Source organism: Mauremys mutica, chromosome 8 (genome assembly GCF_020497125.1).
Source record: "Mauremys mutica isolate MM-2020 ecotype Southern chromosome 8, ASM2049712v1, whole genome shotgun sequence".
NCBI lineage: Eukaryota > Metazoa > Chordata > Testudines > Geoemydidae > Mauremys > Mauremys mutica.
In genome coordinates this window covers 73235655-73256821 of record NC_059079.1, presented here as the reverse complement: position 1 = coordinate 73256821, position 21167 = coordinate 73235655, and the positions used below count along the sequence as shown (strand labels likewise).

Sequence of the window (21167 nt, the reverse complement as noted above, 5' to 3'; positions counted from 1 at the left end):
TTTTCTTATTTGCAGTTGTGACACCAGATTTCTCTTAGCCACCCTGAGCCAATGTTCAGTGTTCACAAGGAGTTATACAAATGTTTAGAAACGTCCTCCAAAAACCTTCATATACATACAAATGTCATGTTTTGGGGAAATTTCTTTGTGCCATTTTCCAGAGTTAAGAGCAAGCTTTGATTCCCAATGGGAATGTGAAACTCTCTCCTTTTCCGTAACATAGATCTACTTACAGCCATTCAGGATCCCCAGGTGGTGAACCTTAGAACTGTCACTGGTGCATGATAGAATAGTATCTGTGGTGGGTCTGGGACCATTTAAATATTTCTAGTGGCAAAGGAGCATACTGTACATTTGAAGGGGGGAAAGGAAATATTTCTCTGGAAACATTTCAGATTTTTTAAGTGGTCAGTGACTTGGGATCTCACAACTTGTCGTGAAAGATTAAGTGGTGGACAGAGTGCAACTGAATGAATCTGTAAACTTGGGGGTCATGACCTATGATTAGAAAATTGCTAATATAGTACCTATTTATAAGAAAGGAGAGAAAGTGATCCAGGAAACTACAGGCTTGTTAGTTTGACCTAAATTGTATTCAAGGTCTTGGAACAAATTTTGAAAGAGAAAGTAGATAAGGACGAAGAGGTAAATGGTAACTGGGATGAAATACAACATGGTTTTACAAAAGGGAGATCATGCCAGACCAATCTGATCTCCTTCTTGGAGAAGATAACTCATTTTTTTAGACAAAGGAAATGCAGTAGATCTAATCTACCTGGATTTCAGTAAGGCATTTGATACAGTTCCACATGAGAAATGATTAGATAAATTGGAAAAGATAGGGATTAATATGAAAATTGAAAGGTGGATAAGGAACTGGCTAAAGGGGAAACTACAGTGAATCATACTGAAAGGTGAATTGTCAGTTGGACCCCCAGCACCCAACATTTTGTTCCTTCCCTTGGCATCAGGTATATTTACCAAAGAAACCAGAAAGTGGCTTATTTACAATATTAAATCTCAAATATAAATTCTGGTTTAAAATTTCCAGTGTGGAGATGCTGCATTTATTGGTGGAGGCTCTGAGTGCTGCTGTTCACCAATCAAGGGGAGAAATGCAATGAGATCCAGCCAGCCCAGCCCGCAGTTAGTTAGCACAGAACATAGAGTGAACAGATTCACACACACACCAGGTCTGGACGACAGTAAAGAACGATATTAGCTGAAATTGGATTTGGTTTAATTATTGATATTTTCGGAAACATTTACCCAAAGATAAAATCTAAACAGAGACCTTTTCCCTGTCGGAGAATCAGATGCTTCTCCACATCTTCGCAGGAATGGCAGATACGCAAAGGCTCTGGCACTGCAAAGGGCAAGCTCTGTTCTGCTTTATATTGGTTACCATTTTGAAGGCAGTGTCTGGGCAGATTTGCTATTTGATTCCGGCATAAATGGAGAAAGGATCTTTCATGGGGAATGTGGCAAAGGATCTGGGGCTGAATGTAAAGCAGCTCTCAGACCACAACATCCGCTTTGTTTCCAAAGGTAGTACTCAGTATTTTGCTTTGAATTTTGAGAGGGCATTTAATCACCACGGAAAGGATAGACAGAGAGCAGATCTGTGACAGGCGGGAGGGGAGTGTCTGTTAAACAGTGAGGTTATACTGGAGGATAAAATGAGTTGAAATTGAAATCACAGATATAAATGACAATTCTCCCAGCTTCCAAGCAGAATAAATTGAGAAAAAAATAGTGAAACAACAGCTCCAGGGTCACAATTTCTTCTCCTAGAAGTGCAGAACATAGATTCTCAAACTAATACTCTCCAGAGCTAGCAGCTCGGCAATAACAGGCACTTTTCTCTCGGTGTGCAAAATGGATCAAATGGAGTAAAATATGCCAAATTGGTACTGGAAAAGTCTTTGGACAGAGAAGGAAAAGCTGTTAATGATCTAGTCCTCACAGCTAGAGATGGGAGGATCCAGTCAGGTCTGTCACTGTGGAAATTATAATTATCGTTCGTGATGCAAATGACAATGTGTCCGTTTTTAATGAGCCTGTCTAGAAAGTGAACATTTTGGAAAATTTGCAGAAAGGTTCCAGGGTGGTTACAGTAAAAGCCACCGATCTAGATGAAAGAGTCAACAAAGAGATAAAATACTCATTCAGGAAAATAACAGAGAAAGTGTTGAAAATATTCCACTTGGACTCAAAGAAGGGTGGAATAACATTTGTGGGGAACCTGAACTTTGAGGAATTTGCATTACATGAAATTGAGGTGCAAGCGCATGATGAGGGAGGCCATTTTGACAGATCAAAAGTTGTTGTTGTGGTCAGTGATGTGAATGACAATGCTCTTGAAATTACTATCAGGTCTCTCTTCAATTCAGTCCCCGAGGACAGTCCACCCGGGACTGTGATTGCCCTATTAGACGTACAAGATTTTGAGATTATTGTTGAAGAAAAAATTAAGCTTTATAAAGTTGAAGTGGAAATCATAGATATTAAGGACAATGCTCCCAACTTCCAGGTGGAAGAATGAGAAGTAAAAATCAGTGAGACAGCAGCACCAGGATCACGGTTTCCCTTGCAGGAGGTGCAAGACCCAGATTTAGGGGTAAATTCTCTCTCCAGAGCTACCACCTCAGCAGTAATAGGCATTTCTCTCTGGATGTGCATATATAAATCCATGGTACGCCCATATCTTGAATACTATGTGCAGATGTGGTCTCAAAAAAAATATATTGGAATTGGAAAAGGTTCAGAAAAAGGCAACTAAAATGATTTGGGGTATGGAAGGGCTTCTGTATGAGGAGAGATTAATAAAACTGGGACTTTTCAGCTTGGAAAAGAGACGGCTAAGGAGAGATATGATTGAGGTCTATAAAATCATGACTGGCTTAGAGAAAGTAGATAAGGAAGTGTTGTTTACTACTTCTCATAACGCAAGAACTAGGGGTCACCAAATGAAATTAATAGGCAGCAGGTTTAAAACAAATAAAAGGAAGTATTTCTTAAAACAATGCACAGTCAGCCTCTGGATCTCCTTGCCAGAAGATGTGAAGGCCAAGACCATAATAGGGTTCAAAAGAGAACTAGATAAATTAATGGAGGATAGGTCCATCAATGGGCAGGAATGGTGTCCCTAACCTATGTTTGCCAGAAGCTGGGAATGAGCGGCAGGGGATGGATCACTTGATGATTAACTGTTCTGTTCATTCCCTCAGTACCTGTTACTGGCCACTGTCATAAGATAGGATACTGGCCTAGATGGACCCTTGGTCTAACCCAGTAGGGACATTCTTATGTTCTTATGTTCAAATACTCAAATCAGAAAGATAACTAATAAAGCTTCATGGACATTCCAGTTGGATTCAAGGATGGGAGAATTAATAATCATGGGGAACATGGACATTGAAGAAGCTGCGCTATATGAAATTGAGGTGCCAGCCCATGACAGGGGAGGCCTTTTTGACAGATCCAAAATTGTGATCGTTGTTAGTGATTTGAATGACAATGCTCCAGAATTGACGATCACATCTCTCATCACCTCGATCCATGAGAACTCTCCCCCCAGGACTGTGATCACCCTTTTAAATGTGCAAGAACTAGATTCCGGAGAGAACAGGTAGGTCACCTGTGCCACACTCAGCAACCTCCCCTTCCAGCTGAGGAAATCGTTGGATAATTATTACAGTCTGGTGACAGACCAAGTCCTGGACAAGGAGCAGGTGGCAGCATACAACATCACAGTGACCGCCGCGGACAATGGGACTCCTCCTCTTTCTACAGCCACCACCACCCCACTCCGGATTTTAGACATGAATGACAACGCGCCTTTCTTCAATAAAACATCCTACATGGCCTATGTTATGGAGAATAACCCGAGAGGAGCCTCCATTTTCTCTCTGAGGGCCCATGACCCCGGGGGAGGGGAGAATGCCAGAGTCACCTACTCTTTTACCGACGGTCGGATCCAGGAAGCTCCACTCTCCTCCTCCATCTCCATTAACTCTGATACTGGGGCTCTCTATGCTCTGCGCTCCTTTGATTACAAACAGTTCTGGGAGATTCGGTTCCAAGTGCAGGCTCAGGATGGGGGTTCCCCACCTCTCAGCAGTAATGTCTCTGTCACTCTCTTTATACTGGATCAGAATGACAACAGCCCACACATCTTACACCCCTCCTTTCCCACCAATGGCTCCACGGGAGTGGAGTTGGCCCCTCGCACCTCCGAGCCATGTTACCTGGTCACTTGGTCTACACTATGAATTTAGATCGAATTTAGCAGTGTTAAATCACATTAACCCTGCACTCATCCACACAACAAAGCCCTTTATAGCGATATAAGGCGCTCTTAATATCGATATCTGTACTCTCCCTGACGAGGGGAGTAGCGCTGAAATCGGTATTGCCATTTCGGATTAGGCTTAGTGTGGCCGCAATTTGACGGTATTGGCCTCCGGGCGCTATCCCACAGTGCACCATTGTGACTGCTCTGGACAGCAATCTGAACTTGGATGCACTGGCCAGGTAGACAGGAAAAGCTCCGCAAACTTTTGAATTTCATTGCCTGTTTGCCCAGCGTGGAGCGCTGCCAATCAGCACAGGTGACCATGCAGTCCCAGAATCAAAAAAGAGCTCCAGTATGGACCATATGGGAGATACTGAAGCTGATCTCTGTATGGGGAGATGAATCTGTTCTATCAGAACTCCATTCCAAAAGACGAAATGCCAAAGCATTTGAAAAAAATCTCCAAGGCTATGATAGACAGAGGCCACAATAGGGATTCAACACAGTGTTGTGTGAAACTTAAGGAGCTGAGACAAGCATAACGGAAAGCCAAAAATCAAATGGACGCTCACGGAGGGAGGGAGTAGAGACTGAGGAGTCTAGCTATCCCACAGTTCCTGCACTCTTTGAAAACCATTTGCATTCTTGGCTGAGCTCCCAAAGCCTGAAGGGTCAAAAACATTGTTGCGGGTGGTTCAGGGTATATGTCGTCAGCTCTTCCCCCCGACCCCATGAAAGAAAAGGGGGAAAAAAGTTTCTTGCCTTTTTTCATTGTCACCGTATGTCTACTGGATGCTGCTGGCAGATGCGGTGCTGGAGCGCTACACAGCAGTATTCCCTTCCTGATGATAGACGGTACAATATGACTGGTATCCGTCATCATCATCCCGTGAGTGTTCCTGGCTGGCCTCAGTAAGGTCAGCCGGGGGTGCCTGGGCAAAAATAGGAATGACTCCCGGTCATTCCCTTCTTTAAGCTTTGTCTAATGGAGATTCAGTTGTGCCTGGAATATCATAGCAGCTGGAGGCTGCCTCCCCACCCCCTTTTATCTCTGCTTGCAGAGGCAATAAAGTCAGTGTTGTTTCTTATTCATGCATTCTTTATTACTTCATCACACAAATGGGGGGATAACTGCCACGGTAGCCCAGGAGAGGTGGAGGAGGAGGAAAGCAACAGGTGGGGTTGTTGAAGGGGCACCCCCTAGAATGGCATGCAGCTTATCATTTCTGTGGGATGTCTGGGGCTCTGACCTGGAGCGGCTGTTTGCCTCTCTGGTTCTTTAGTAGGCTTGCCTCATATTCTAGGCAGGACTGACTTGCTATTAGACAAAACTTAAGGGAATGACCTGGGGAGTCATTCCCATTTTTGTCCATGTGCCCTCGGCTGACCTCACCAAGGCCAGCCAAGGAGCATCCATGATAGCAGCAGACGGTACAGTAGGGCTGGTAACCACTCTGCTAACTTGCAAAGGCAAGGGGATGCTGTTTTTTAGCACTGCAGTACTGCATCTGTCAGCAACATCCAGTAGACATACAATGACAGTGAAAAAAGGCTAAACAGGCTCCATGGTTTCCATGCTATGGCATCTGCCAGGGCAATCCAGGGAAAAAGGCGTGAAATGATTGTCTGCCATTGCTTTCAGGGAGGGAGGATTGACTGACGACATTTACTCAGAATCACCCGCACACTGTTTGTGCCCCATCATGCATTGTGATCTCAACCCAGAATTCCAATGGGCTGGGGGAGACTGCGGGAACTATGGGATAGCTACCCACAGTGCAATGCTCCGGAAACTGACGCTAGCCTCGGTACATGGATGCACACCACCAAATTAATGTGCTTAGTGTGGCCGCCTGCACTCAACTTTATACATTCTGTTTCCAAAAACCAGTTTCTGTAAAATCGGAGTAATCCTGTAGTGTAGACATACCCTAAGGTGGTGGCAGTGGATGCAGACTCTAGGCAGAACGCCTGGCTCTCCTACCAGCTGCTGAAGGCTACAGAGTCGGGAATCTTCTCTGTGGGACTCCACAGCGGTGAGATCAGGACAGCGCACTACTTTGTGATCGCTGTGGCTTCCATTTCCTGCTTGTTCTTTACCTTTATCATAGTGTTACTGGCCCTGGGGCTCCGCAGGTGGAGAACCTCGCAGCTGTTTGACTCCTCGAGTGTGACGTTCAGTAAAGTTCCCGTCTCACAGTTTGTGGGGCTCGATGGGGTCAGAGCTTTTCTTCACTCCTACTCACATGAAGTTTCTCTAACCACGGACTCCAGAAAGAGCCAGTTCAACTTTCCCCAAACTATGCAAATACTCTGACTAGTCAGCACTTTTGTGAGATAAAGTATCCTATTCTACTTACTGAAGAGTTAGACCCATTCGGGTCAGCTAATATCTGCTTAATCTTGTGATTTATATTTGTAAATGTAGCTACCTGTTAATCGCTAGAGAATTACTGGGTGCATCAAGTGTTTGGGGGCTTGTATTAAAGAGAATGTTGGGAGTCGGAGAGAGAGAGAAAGTCTCGGTTATACTAGATGTTTTTCTTGTAAAGCTTTGATTATCCGAACCAGACTCTCTCATGTTATTCGGAATTGAGTTTGGAGTCCATGTTGTCCTCAGAGTATTGGACGGATATGTATACATAAATATATTTTATGTAATAATATTTAGAGTGTGAACCCATTTAGAAGACAGATTTCCTAATTCCCTTTTGCAGTTCTCATGAAAAGGTGATTTGTTCAAAACTTGAATCTGCCTTTAATCTGTGATACTATATAAGTTACTTTACTTCAGATATTACAAAGTAAGGAAATTTTCCTATATTTTTAAAAACAGAGAAACATAGATCAGAGAGAATAAGAATGTTACTGAAGGGCAAAATGTTTCAGTGACAGCACTGTTCTCAATATTAACTTATTTTTATAAACCAGTGTATTTAGCTCCAAATATGATTTCATCTGACTTTCCGTATTGCAAATAATGCAGGGTAGAAGTGCATAATCATGAAGCTAAAGTTATGTAAATGTTTGATTAAGAAGAGACTATTTCGATAGTCTTTTCAATTTGCTGCAAGAATAATGTTCTTTTATATTGAGCCGTGAGTATTTGAGAGAAATTGATGACACATTACAGTAATATCTTATTATAGCATGTAGTTAGCATTACCGAAAATATTCTGTATGCGGTGTTGTAGCGGAGTTGGTTCCAGGATATTAGATAGACAAGATGGGTTAGGTATTGTCTTTTATTGGACCCACTTCTGTTGGTGAGAAAGACAAGCATTCGAAATTACAGGTCAGAAGAAGAGCTTGGTGTAAGCTCGAAAGTTTGTCTCTCTCGCCAACAGAAGTGGGTCCAATAAAAGAGAAGATTCTAACATTTATTGCATTTTTTATTAAAATAGTAATATATGTTTCCATAGCACATTGTTTAAAGCAATCAGAGAAAGGCCAACTCAAATATGTTTGTATAGTAAGCACGTGATTATACTTTCATTATTTGACGATCTCCTTTGTCTTTTTATCACTGGGAAGACTTTGAATACATTGGCTCACTAGGACTCATTTCACTTTTCCATTCCCTGTTTAGTTTTTTGAATGTCTGGAAAACTATTAAAGTGTTCTTTAGCGCGGTTCTATGAGAGAAAAGGGCCTGGTTTTTCATTATATTTCAACTCAAGAGAAACTTTCTTAGTACTTTTTAGAAACAGCGTTTGTATTGTGGGTGGGCAGATAACTTTAGAAGGAAAGATGAACTAAAAGTGACAATAAGGGCACGAAAATAGTTTTGCTCGGGAGTTTAGATTTATATTTTGAAACCGCAATCACTCGTGCTATTGGGTTTAAAAACCATAGCTTTCTGTCAAACGCTTTAGAACTGTGCTTAGCTAAATCTTACAATTAGGAGTGTTTGCAGAGGATGTGGTTATTACATGGAAATTGTTGTTCTTGTACATATTCATTACACAGACACACACCCACACATACACGCATATATATGTAAACAAAGGCAAAGAAATCTCAAGAATTGTAAGTTTTACACTATCAGTAAATAGACACAAACACACATATATTAAAAAAACATTTAGGTTTTACATTTATACTTATGTTAAGAAACACCATTGTTTATACTTCACGGCAATGTTTTTACTATACTACATGTTTTGCATTTCCATGCAAATTAGAAGAAAAAAAACACAAAACAAGCATGATTGTGAGTAGAGCTGCACCGGCGCCTTGATAAAATCGCTGCTATTGCAGTTCTCCCGTTGAGACTCGGAGTGCCGCTGTTGGCCAATGCGGAGACAGGGCTGGAGCCGGAGATCCATCCGAGCCTCCTGCGCTGCGATTGCTCCGTCACACAGCGCAGATCGCAGAGGAAATAGCAGAGAGACCTTCACAGTCCGGCTGAGAAAAGGGAACGGCCGTTAGAACACACTATACCGGAATGTTTACCCCTCTGACGCGGATTCCTTTGCCCTGATGGGATTTGTAAACATCTGATGTAACCAAAAACAAACAAGGAAAGGAGAGAGGAAATCTGACAGGGGCCGGAATGGAAATCAGGCGCCGAGAGCCGGGCCGGGCAGTCACACGGCAGGTACTGTTGTTTCCCTTCTTATTGTCTTTCTTCTGCCGGGTGGTCTCGGAGCAGATTCGTTATTCCCTACCTGAGGAAATGGCCAAAGGTTCCCTTGTGGGGAATCTCGCCAAGGATTTGGGATTAAATACCAGAGAACTGGAGCAGCGGAAGCTCCGTGTCAATTCGGAAAAGCAATATTTCAGTGTGAATGGGAAAAATGGCAACCTGTATGTGAATGGTAGGATAGACCGGGAGGAGATATGCGGGGAGACACCCGTTTGTGTCCTGACACTCGAAACGGTGGTGGAAAATCCTTTGAATGTTTTCCATGTGAATGTAGCCATCCAGGACATTAATGATAACGCCCCGCGGTTCAAGACAAACAATATTGATTTAGAAGTTATAGAATCAGCATTGCCTGGTACGCGGTTTCCACTAGACTCTGCGCAAGATCCAGACGTTGGGGTCAACTCAGTGCAGAGTTACCAACTAAGCAAGAACCCGCATTTTACCCTGGCTGTAAAGGAGAGCCCGGATGGAAATAAATACCCAGAATTAGTGCTGGAAAAATCTTTGGATCGCGAAAAGCAAAACTCTCATCACTTGATCCTGTCCGCCGTGGATGGCGGAGATCCAGTCAGATCCGGGACGGCTCAGATTAGGGTTAATGTCACTGATGCCAATGACAATCCCCCCGTATTTACTGAGGAGATCTACAAAGTCAGTGTGAGGGAAAACCTGCCTCGGGGCTCCTTAGTGCTTCAGGTGAAAGCCGCTGATAAGGATGAAGGGTTATATGCCCAAATCACATACGCATTCAGCAACATACCAGATAATGCGCGTACATTATTTTATTTAGATCCCGACAACGGCAGAATTACAAATATAGGGATTCTAGATTTTGAAGACACACATAAATACATGTTGGGGGTAGAAGCCAGGGACGGGGGTGGCCAGTCCGCTCACTCGAAAGTTCAGATAACAATACTTGACGAAAACGACAATGCCCCGGAAGTGACGTTTACATCCGTGTCCAGCCCGGTAGCTGAAGACTCAGTACCCGGGACAGTGATAGCTCTGATCAAAGTTCGTGACCAGGATACGGGAGAAAACGGAGAAGTCACGTGTCACGTTCAACACAAGTTGCCTTTTAAAATAGCGGTTTCGTCAAACAGTTACTACAAGCTCCTCACAGACAGCCCCCTGGACAGGGAAAGGACCCCGGAGTACAATATCACAATCACCGCCACAGACAACGGCTCTCCCCCTCTCTCCACCCAGAAAACCATCCTGTTGCAGATCTCGGATATTAATGACAACGCCCCTGTCTTTGAGAAACCTTCCTACACCGCCTATGTGCCAGAGAACAATCCCTCGGGGGCCTCTATTTTCAGTGTAGACGCCTCAGACCGCGATCTGGACCGGAACGCCCGAGTCACTTACTCCATCCTGAGCAGCAACCTCCAGGAGGTGCCTCTCTCCTCCTACATCTCCATTAACTCCCAGACCGGAGCTATCTATGCCCAGCGCTCCTTCGATTACGAGCAATTCCGGGAGTTTGAAGTGCAAGTGCAGGCCCAAGACGGCGGGTCCCCGCCTCTCAGCAGCAATGTCACCGTCAGGGTGTTTATTCTGGATCAGAATGATAACGCCCCTCGCATCCTGTACCCTTCCCTGGGAGCCGATGGCTCCGCCTTGTTCGAGATGGTCCCTCGCTCGGCCGAGGCAGGTTATCTGGTGACTAAGGTGGTGGCGGTGGATTCTGACTCAGGACACAATGCCTGGCTCTCCTACCATCTGCTCCAGGCCACGGAACCGACTCTGTTCAGCATGGGGCTGCACACCGGGGAGATCCGGACAGCCCGCGCCTTTGCTAACAGAGATTCAGTGAAGCACAGGCTGGTCACCCTGGTGAAGGATAATGGACAGCCGCCACTCTCCGCCACAGTGACTCTCAACCTGGTGTTTGCCGAGAACTTCCAAGAGGCCCTTCCGGAAATGAGCGACCAATCAGGTGACTCTGCATCTCAGTCTGATTTACAGTTTTATTTGGTGCTGGCTTTAGCCTTGATCACATTTTTGTTCCTCCTGACAGTTACACTGGCCATTGTGATGAAATTGCGAAGGTCAGGAAATCCCAAATTACTTCAGTGTTTTGGTCCTGACCCTTATCCAAATACCGGCCGTAGGTTCCCACCAAGCTATGAAGATGGGACTTTGCCTTACACCTACCAGCTGTGTTTGTCCTCAGATTTAACGAGGAATAAATGTACCTTCCTGAAACCCAATGCCCAGATGGCAGAGAATATTCTGTGCAGTGACAGCTCTGGGATGTCATTTATTGGCAATGGATGTAGCAGTTTACAGGCTGAGACGGAGACTACTGGGGAGGTGAGCTTCTTTCTTCATGCGCAATCTGATATTTGTACATCGTAGGCAGTCATTGTGAAATACTGCCTTGATGTTTTTAGGTGTATCTCTTGCTTTTATCTCCATAGTGGTTGAGGTATCACATATATAAATGAATTTGTTTTCAGAACAAAAATCCTTGCATGGCAGAGAAAGATTACCTCCGTTTATAGATGACGAAATGAGAGACAAATGGTACAAATGATTTGGGTATGTCACAGAGAAATTCTGCATTTGTATCTAAGATAAAACTCAATCTTCCCAATTCCCTATCCACTTCCTTAATTGCACGTCCATTCTTATTTTCCAAATCAGAGCCTCTTTTCTCTCATTACAAAAGGTCTAACTGAAATAAATACATTATGTAGAAATATTTATGCATCTCGGGTAAGATGTATTTCTTCCAAAGAAGACAAAAATATTAAAGTCATCTAATTTTAATATGTAAATTTTCTTTAAGAGCGCCTCTTCTTTACGATCTTAGGTGGCTGTTATAATCACAAACATTTATATACTTTGACCGACTTCTCATATTTTTCTTGAGACTTTTATAGCATGATATTGGGATATGGTGTCATATAAGGGTGTTATTGGCATATTTTTTATGATATTATTTCCTACCAAGAGCCATGTCGTAATTATGCAGGTCACCTGAAACATGATGATAAAAAAACCCTCACAGAATGAATGTATTCTGCATATGCCACACAATTTACATGGTGGAAATATTTTACAAATATTTCACAGATTTAAAAATGTTTTAGGGCATTTTTTGTCTTTATCTGCTCTTGTCAAGCCAAGTTTTCTTGGCTACCGTGAATCCAAATATCCATAGATCATAGGGGCCATAACCAGGACCGGCTCCAGACCCCAGCGCACCAAGCGGACCCTCCGCAGGCACGTCTGCAGGAGGTCCACCGGAGCCGCGGGACCGGCGACCGCCAGAGCGCCCCCCGCGGCGTGCCGCCCTGCTTGGGGCGGCGCAAATCCTAGAGCCGCCCCTGGCCATAACAATCCTTAAAATGCATTTCTATACGTACACGTGATATGTTCTGGAGTTGGCCCTCTTTGCACTTTCCAGAGCTAGGACCAAATGCTGAATCCAATGGACATGTTAAACACGTATTTTTCAATAGCGTAGATATACTAATAGCCCTCCAGAATCTCGAGATATCGATCCTTAGAATTGTCACTGGAGCATGACTAAATATTGACTATCATTGCTCTGGGGTTAGTTTAAATATTTCAACGGGGAAGGAGCATACTCCACAACTGAGGGGAAGAAGGAAACATTTCCCTGGAATGCTTATATTTCAGAATGTCGCATTTTTGAAGGACTCCGCGCTTTGGAAATCTTAGAAGTTAGAACATAGGAACACAGGTTGTCCTCAAAGGCATGCAGTAGTGCTCAAAGTTCAGTTGAAGTGGTCAAAGATGCATGCCAAACTGGAGAAACGTGATCTTATTAATCTCTTGGCACTGTAATTTATCAAATGGATATTACTACCGCATATGTGGTATGTATCTGTGTATATGTATATGTTGCTGTGTGTATGTATATATATATATATATATATATATATATATATACACACACACGTGTTCCTTTCATATTTTGACTTCAGGGATTATTGGCATATACGTTCCTCTTGTGGTAGCATTATCAAGGAAAATTAGACTAGATATTAGGAAACTGAACTTGAAAACTACCAGGCTGGGAAATACACAGAGTACGAATTGTTTTATAGTACCCATTTGACAAATCCCACCCATAGATAACACACATTTCATTTCATCTATTGATTTGGTAATTAATATTATGAATTAAATGACGAATCTGACCAAGTCAAAATATCTGAAATGTGAACAAAATATGACTTAATGCTGCAGCTGAATATATCAAATCTAAGGTTACTAAACGAAGATATTGGTATATAACAACTGCACAGTATGTGAGTGAAAGTCTAAAAAAATCACGTATATTTAAAAGCTACATATATACATAATAACTCCAGGGGGAAAGGGAGATATGTCTAAATCTTATGCACTCAGATTAAAATTACAAAATTATTATCAGTAAGTCTTTTAAGGAATAAAAGATTCGTCACTGACGATAGTTTTGTGGATTTCCTGTGCATATATCAGACTCATATTTGACTAATAAAAAGAACGAAGCATGTTTAAAAAATATAAATACAAATCCACAAACTCCAGCGCAGAGCTTCTGCAGTAATTGGTTGAGACTCTGAGCGCCCCTGTTTACCAATCAGGGAGAGAAACGCGAAGAGAGATCCAGCCAGCCCAGCACAGCTGCTAGACAGCATGACAGAACACAGAGATCAGACTCTCACTGGGTCTCTCTGGACTAAGCATTAATGGACGATACTGGCTGAAATAGGTTTATGATTTAACACCCGATATTTTCGAAAACATTTGGTAGACATTCCCTGACGGAGAATCAGCGCCGGCGGCGTTTCCACATTACCATGGGAACTGCAGGTGCACAAAGGCTCCGGGACTGCAAAGGGCGAGCCCTGTTCTGCATGATACTGGTTATCGTTTGGGAAGCAGTTTCTGGGCAGATTCGCTATTTTATTCCAGAGGAAATGGAAAGAGGGTCTTTTGTGGGGAACATCGCAAAGGATCTGGGGCTGGATGTAGAGCAGCTCTCAGACCGCGGAGTCCGTATTGTTTCCGGAGGTAAGACTCAGTACTTTGCGTTAGATTTCAAGAGCGGCCATTTATACATCACGGAGAGAATAGACAGAGAGCAGATCTGTGGCCGAGTGGAGAAGTGTTTGTTAAACTGTGAGGTTATAGCGGAGGATAAAATGAAACTTTTTCCGGTCGAAGTTGAAATCACAGATATTGATGATAATGCTCCCAGCTTCCGGTCAGAAGAATTCGATTTAAAAATCAGTGAAACAGCTGCCCCAGGATCACGGTTTTCTGTGCGTCAGGCAGAGGATCCGGATATGGGACTAAATTCCATCCAGAGCTACCAACTCAGCAGTAACACGCATTTCTTACTGGATGTAGAAACGCGATCGGATGGAGTAAAATACGGTGAACTGGTGCTGGAAAAGTCTCTAGACCGGGAAGAACAAGCCGTTCACAATCTAATCTTCACAGCCACTGACCGGGGAGATCCAGTCAGATCCGGCACTGCCCAAATCCGCGTTATTGTTCTCGATTCTAATGACAATGGCCCAGTTTTTAGCCAGCCTGTCTACAAAGTGAGCGTTTGGGGAAATGTGCCTGAAGGTTCCACGGTTGTAACAGTAAAAGCCATTGACCTGGATGAAGGAGTCAACAAAGAGGTGAAATACTCAATCAGAAAAATAGCTAATAAAGCTTCACAGATATTCCACTTGGATTCAACGACGGGAGAATTAATAGTAGTCGGGAACCTGGACTTTGAAGAAGCTGCGTTATATGAAGGAGTCAACAAAGAGGTGAAATACTCTTTCCAAAAAATCACAGACAAAGCTCCCCAAATGTTCCACTTGGACCCGAAAACGGGTGAAATAACAGTCGTGGGGAAACTGGACTTTGAGGAAGCTGCATTGTATGAAACTGAGGTGTAAGCGCATGACGTGGGAGGTCTTTTCAACAAATCGAAAATTGTAATCCTTGTTAGTGATGTGAATGATAATGCTCCGGAAATCGCTCTCAGGTCTTTCATTAGCTCGATCCCCGAGGACTCTCCCCCCGGGACTGTGATCGCCCTTTTAAATGTGCAAGATGCAGACTCAGGAGAAAACGGGCAGGTCACGTGCTCCACACCCAGCGACCTCCCCTTCCAGCTGAAGAAACCCTTCGATAATTATTACAGTCTGGTGACAGACCGAGCCCTGGACAGGGAGCAGGTGGCAGCGTACAACATCACAGTGACCGCCACGGGCAATGGGACTCCTCCTCTTTCTACAGCCACCATGATCCAACTCCGGATTTTAGACACGAATGACAACGCTCCCCTCTTCGATGAAGCATCCTACACCGCCTACGTCACTGAGAATAATCCGAGAGGAGCCTCCGTTTTCTCCCTGAAGGCGCATGACTACGACTTGGAGGACAACTCCCGAATCACTTACTCCATTACTGGAACTCAGATCCAGGAAGCTCCGCTCTCCTCCTCCATCTCCATTAACTCCGAGACCGGATCTCTCTAAGCTCTGCGCTCCTTCGATTACGAGCAGTTCCGGGAGATTCGGTTCCAAGTGCAGGCTCAGGATGGGGGTTCCCCACCTCTCAGCAGTAATGTCGCCGTCACTCTCTTTATACTGGATCAGAATGACAACAGCCCGCACATCTTACACCCCTCCTTTCCCACCGATGGCTCCACGGGAGTGGAGTTGGCCCCTCGCTCCTCCGAGCCGGGTTACCTGGTCACTAAGGTGGTGGCGGTGGATGCAGACTCCGGGCAGAACGCCTGGCTCTCCTACCAGCTGCTGAAGGCTACAGAGCCGGGGCTCTTCTCTGTGGGACTCCACAGCGGCGAGATCAGGACGGCGCGCTACTTTCTCGACAAAGATGCGCTCAAGCAAAGTCTGGTGGTTTTAGTGAAGGACAACGGGCAGCCTCCTCTCTCTGCCACGGCCACTGTGACGGTGGTGGTGGCTGACAGCATCCCCGAAATCCTCTCCGATTTAAGCAGCCTCTCAGGTCCTGCAGACCCCCAGTCCAGCCTCACCTTGTATTTGGTGACCGCTGTGGCTTCCGTTTCCTGCTTGTTCTTTACCTTTATCATAGTGTTAGTGGTAGGGTGACCAGACAGCAAATGTGAAAAATCAGGACAGGGGGTGGGGGGTAATAGGAGCCTATATAAGAAAAAGACCCCAAAATCAGGACTGTCCCTATAAAATCGGGACATCTGGTCACCCTAGTTAGTGGCCCTGAGGCTCCGCCGGTGGAGAAACTCGCAGCTGTTTGACTCCTCGAGTGTGACTTTCAGTGGAGTTCCCGTCTCGCAGTTTGTGGGGCTCGATGGAGTCAGAGCTTTTCTTCACTCCTACTCACATGAGGTTTCTCTCACCACGGACTCCAGAAAGAGCCAGTTCAACGTTACCAAATCAAATTATTCAAATACTCTGACTAGTCAGCAGACTTACGAGATAAAGAATCCTATTCTCATGACTGAAGAGTTATACCTTAATAACGGGGATCAGACCTCTGTTCAGGTGAGCTGATATTTTGGCGCTTTCTTATTTGTGTTTAGATATAAGGACTTTTGAATATATAGCAGTAATCTAAATGTACAGGATGGGGAATGTTATATTCAGCATAATTCACATGTAATTCATTTGGAAGTGTTTTGAAAACCACTGTAACCCCTGGAGTATTTGGTCAGACCTTATACATTTTGTTTTGTGTCACAGAAAAGACATATTTTAATTTACTTTACGAGTTCTGATGAAATAATAATAAATTTAAAACCTGGCACTATCTTTATCTATGATAACGGATATTTTCCATTGCCTGAAATAATATAAAGGTATTGGGGCATAATTTTTTAAAAAGATTGGCAGAGAGCATGAACGGTGTTTTAAAGCAGAGTGAATAGGTATCTGCTTGGCAGTCAATATTATTTTAATTTACAAATCAGCTTACTTGAATGAGTGTGAATACACTTTTCAAGTAACGTAGCTAGCTGTCAGGATAAGTTAATGGGAAGCCCCTCACCTAAGACAAAAGGGGGTTGTGAACCCACCCGGAAGTTTGTAGTGAATGGGCGGAGGGCTGTTTCTGAGTAATGTTTGTGGGGGGGGTGGAGTAGAGGCATAAGGCACAGACAGCAAGCTGAGAGAGCTTTTGAGTCTGGTCTTGGCTAAAGAGTCTTGGGTCTATAAGCTGAGAAACTGCTCATGTTTTTCTTCGGTCCTCCTGTCTTTGGAGAAGAAGGTCTTTGTACACTCACTGTAAATCAATAAGACTGCATCAAAGAAAATACCAGACTCCATCAACTTCAGCTTCCAGCTGGAACCTTCCCAGGGCCCAGAAATTTGACCAGCAGCTGGAGTGAAAAGGAAGCAACAGTTATAAATATTTATTTAGGATGAAGATACTATTTGAACATGTTTTTTATTTCTTGTAATAATAATATTATTGTGTTCTAGTTTGGGGCCCTGAGAAGTTGCCATATATGTGTGTCAGATTATACTAATATTAAACATAACATGGAATATAAGGAATATTCTAACATTTCTTAGTCATGTTTATCTAGGAAGAGAAATGTTTTTCAACACCACATGGATTAAAATAATTTTTAAATGTCTAACTGAAATTTCCACGGTGAGTGGACCGATAATTGTAGATAACTTATCAGTCAATGGTGAACGGATATTTGACAGTCTTATTTTATCTTTGCATCGCAGAGCAATTTTTAATATACGGATTTACTAGGACTGATTTTACCTTTCCAGAGATGCTTCAAATTTGGAACATTTCAGGGTATGTTTGGGAACCTTTTATTGTGCTTTTTAGTGCAGTTCTGTTTCTGTAGGAGAATTCTTCCTAGTGTGTATTTATAGTACAGTTTGAGAATGGAAACTTTCCTTTGTTGCTTTAGAAACACTCTGTGTATTGTGAGTGGACCAAATAGTTTGAAGGAAAAAGAGACGCTAAAACGGACGCTAAAAGACTCTAAAGCTAACTCAGGAAATGGCTTAGGTCAGAAGTTTACTTTGAGGGTTAGAGTCCGCGGCTACTCATGTGCGCTCATGTCATTCACGTGTTAAAAATGCTAGACTTTGTCAAACAGTATTGGCTGTGTCTCACGGGTATTAGTGACTGTGGTAGATGTGATTCTTTAAATAGAACTTGTGAATGTTGGAAAATTTTCCTACCTATTCATATTCATATATACAGATATAAATATACTGAATCACTGTCACCACATACACACAAACGATACAGAAAACTCAAGAATGTCTGAGATTTGCGCTATACATGAATGGCTACACACAAACTTACGTACACAGTATTTATAGTCGAGACTTTTACATCTCATCTGTGATTCACTTGTTTACAATTAAGAGAAATCATTTTACAACATTGTACACTTAGAATACGTTTTGAACAGAAAAAAATATCTCCCACGAGAGTCCTAGTCCTAGAGCTGCGTCGCCGCCCATAATAAAATCACTGCTATTGCAGTTCTCCCGTTGAGACTCGGAGTGCCGCTGTTGGCCAATGCGGAGCCAGGGCTGGAGCCGGAGATCCATCCGAGCCTCCTGCGCTGCGATTGCTCCGTCACACAGCGCAGATCGCAGAGGAAATAGCAGAGAGACCTTCACAGTCCGGCTGAGAAAAAGGAACCGCCACAGAGCGCTCTGTAGAGCTAAGAAGACAATCCGGACTCTATTTGCATTACGTGATCGCACATTTCTTCAGCTGAAGGGATTAATGAAAACAAAGAAGACAGCAAGAATAGTGCAGATCTGACAGGGACCGGGATGGAAATCAGGCGCCGAGAGCTGGGCCGGGCAGTCACACGGCAGGTAATGTTGTTTCCCTTCTTGTTGTCTTTGTTCTGCCGGGCGGTCTCGGAGCAGATTCGTTATTCGATTCCCGAGGAAATGGCCAAAGGTTCCCTTGTGGGGAATCTTGCCAAGGATTTGGGGCTGAGTGTGAGAGAACTGCCCAACCGGAAGCTCCGTGTTGTCTCTGCAGCTAAAAAGCAATACTTCAGCGTCAATGGAGAAAGTGGCAACGTCTATGTGAATGACAGGATAGACCGGGAGGAGATATGCGGGACATCTCAACTCTGCGTCATAAATTTCGAAACTGTGCTGGAAAATCCCTTCAGTGTTTTCCACATAAATGTCGCGATCCAGGACATTAACGATAATGCCCCGCGTTTTGTAAAAGATAATATCAAACTAGAGATGAGTGAATCTACTTTACCAGGTGCCCGTTTTCTCCTGGGAAATGCTGAAGATCCTGACGTTGGGATGAATTCTCTGCAGAATTATCAGCTGACCCCCAATCAGGATTTCATCCTGGAAGTCAGAGAGAGCCGGGATGGCAATAAATATGCAGATTTAGTGCTGCAGAGACCCCTGGATCGAGAAAGCCAGCGCAGCCTTCACTTGATCCTCACGGCTGTGGATGGGGGAGAGCCGCAGAGAACTGGGACCGCCCAGATATGGATTAATGTCACCGACGCCAATGACAACCCCCCCATCTTCACTCAGGAGCTCTACAAAGTCAGCCTGAGGGAAAATGCACCTAGGGACTCCTTAGTGCTTCAGGTTAAAGCCACCGACAACGATGAAGGTTCAAATGCTCAGATCAGCTACGTCTTCAGTAACATTCCAGAAAAGGCCCGTCAGAAATTCAGTCTGGACCCAGAAACCGGGAAAATTACAGTAAAGGAGCCTTTGGACTTTGAGGAGACACGTGACTACACCCTGGCAGTAGAAGCAAAGGATGGAGGCGGACTAGTGACACACTGCAAAATGGAAATCGAGGTTCTTGATGAGAACGACAATGCCCCCGAAATGACACTCACATCCATCTCCAATCCAGTCCCAGAAGACTCACTGCCTGGGACAGTGATAGCTCTGATCAATGTTAAGGATCAAGATTCTGAAGATAATGGAAAGGTCTCCTGCCATTTGCAGGATGATTTGCCATTTAAGATAATTTTGTCTTCTAATAACTACTACAAACTCGTCACAGACAGCACCCTGGACAGGGAAAGGACCCTGGAGTACAATATCGCAATCGCAGCCACAGACAAAGGCTCTCCCTCCCTCTCCACCCAGACAACCATCCGGTTGCAGCTCTCAGATATTAATGACAATGCCCCTGTCTTTGAGAAACTTTCCTACACTGCCTATGTGCCAGAGAACAATCCCTCGGGGGCCTCTATTTTCAGTGTAGAAGCCTCAGACCGGGATCTGGACCGGAATGCCCGAGTCACTTACTCCATCCAGAGCAGCAACCTCCAGGAGGTGCCTCTCTCCTCCTACATCTCCATTAACTCCCAGACCGGAGCTATCTATGCCCAGCGCTCCTTCGACTACGAGCAATTCCAGGAGTTTGAAGTGCAAGTGCAGGCCCAAGACGGCGGGTCCCCGCCTCTCAGCAGCAATGTCACCGTCAGGGTGTTTATTCTGGATCAGAATGATAACGCCCCTCGCATCCTGTACCCTTCCCTGGGAGCCAATGGCTCCGCCTTGTTCGAGATGGTCCCTCGCTCGGCCGAGGCAGGTTATCTGGTGACTAAGGTGGTGGCGGTGGATGCTGATTCAGGACACAATGCCTGGCTCTCCTACCATCTGCTCCAGGCCACGGAACCGACACTCTTCATCATGGGGCTGCATACCGGGGAGATCCGGACAGCCCACGCCTTTGCGGACAGAGATGCTGTGAAGCACAGGTTGGTCACCCTGGTGAAGGATAACGGGCAGCCGCCTCTGTCAGCCACAGTGACTCTCAATCTGGTGTTTGCTGAGAACTTTCAAGAGGCTCTTCCGGAAATGAGTGACCAATCGGGTGACTCCGCATCTCAGTCTGATTTACAATTTTATTTGGTGTTGGCTTTAACCTTGATCTCATTTTTATTCCTCCTGACTGTTACACTCGTCATTGTGGTGAAATTGCGAAGTTCAAGGAAACCTAAATTACTTCAGTGTTTTGGTCCTGACTCTTATTCAGAGGCTAGCCATAGGTTCCCACTGAGCTATGATGATGGAACTTTGCCTTATTCGTATCAGCTGTGTTTATCCTCGGATTGCAAGAAGAATCCTAATGTCCAGATAGCAGAGAATATTCTGTGCAGTGACAGCTCTGGGATGCTATTTCTGGGCAATGGAAGTAACATATTACAGGCTGAGAAGGAGACTGCTGGGGAGGTAAGCTTCCAATTTCATA

At 44.3% G+C, this 21167-nt stretch overlaps 1 protein-coding gene and 2 pseudogenes across 21 annotated transcripts in view; all 3 read left to right on the top strand.

The window, feature by feature from the left end:
• The window catches only part of LOC123376084 (protocadherin gamma-A4-like), a 360280-nt gene that overhangs the window by 215918 nt on the left and 123195 nt on the right, over positions 1 to 21167 (top strand). The window contains exon 1 of one of the 21 annotated variants that reach the window (XM_045027805.1): positions 8686 to 8897. The exons of 18 other annotated variants lie outside the window; for them this stretch is intronic. In XM_045027805.1, the coding sequence (XP_044883740.1) occupies positions 8853 to 8897 (45 nt within the window). In that variant the 5' untranslated portion in view covers positions 8686 to 8852. Of the gene's footprint in view, positions 1 to 8685; positions 8898 to 8950; positions 11271 to 18742; positions 21149 to 21167 lie in introns of those variants that run through there. 2 more of the 21 variants (XM_045027789.1, XM_045027786.1) reach the window with 2 other exon arrangements.
• Positions 1455 to 6614, top strand: LOC123375749 (annotated as a pseudogene).
• LOC123376090 lies at positions 13775 to 16477 on the top strand (annotated as a pseudogene).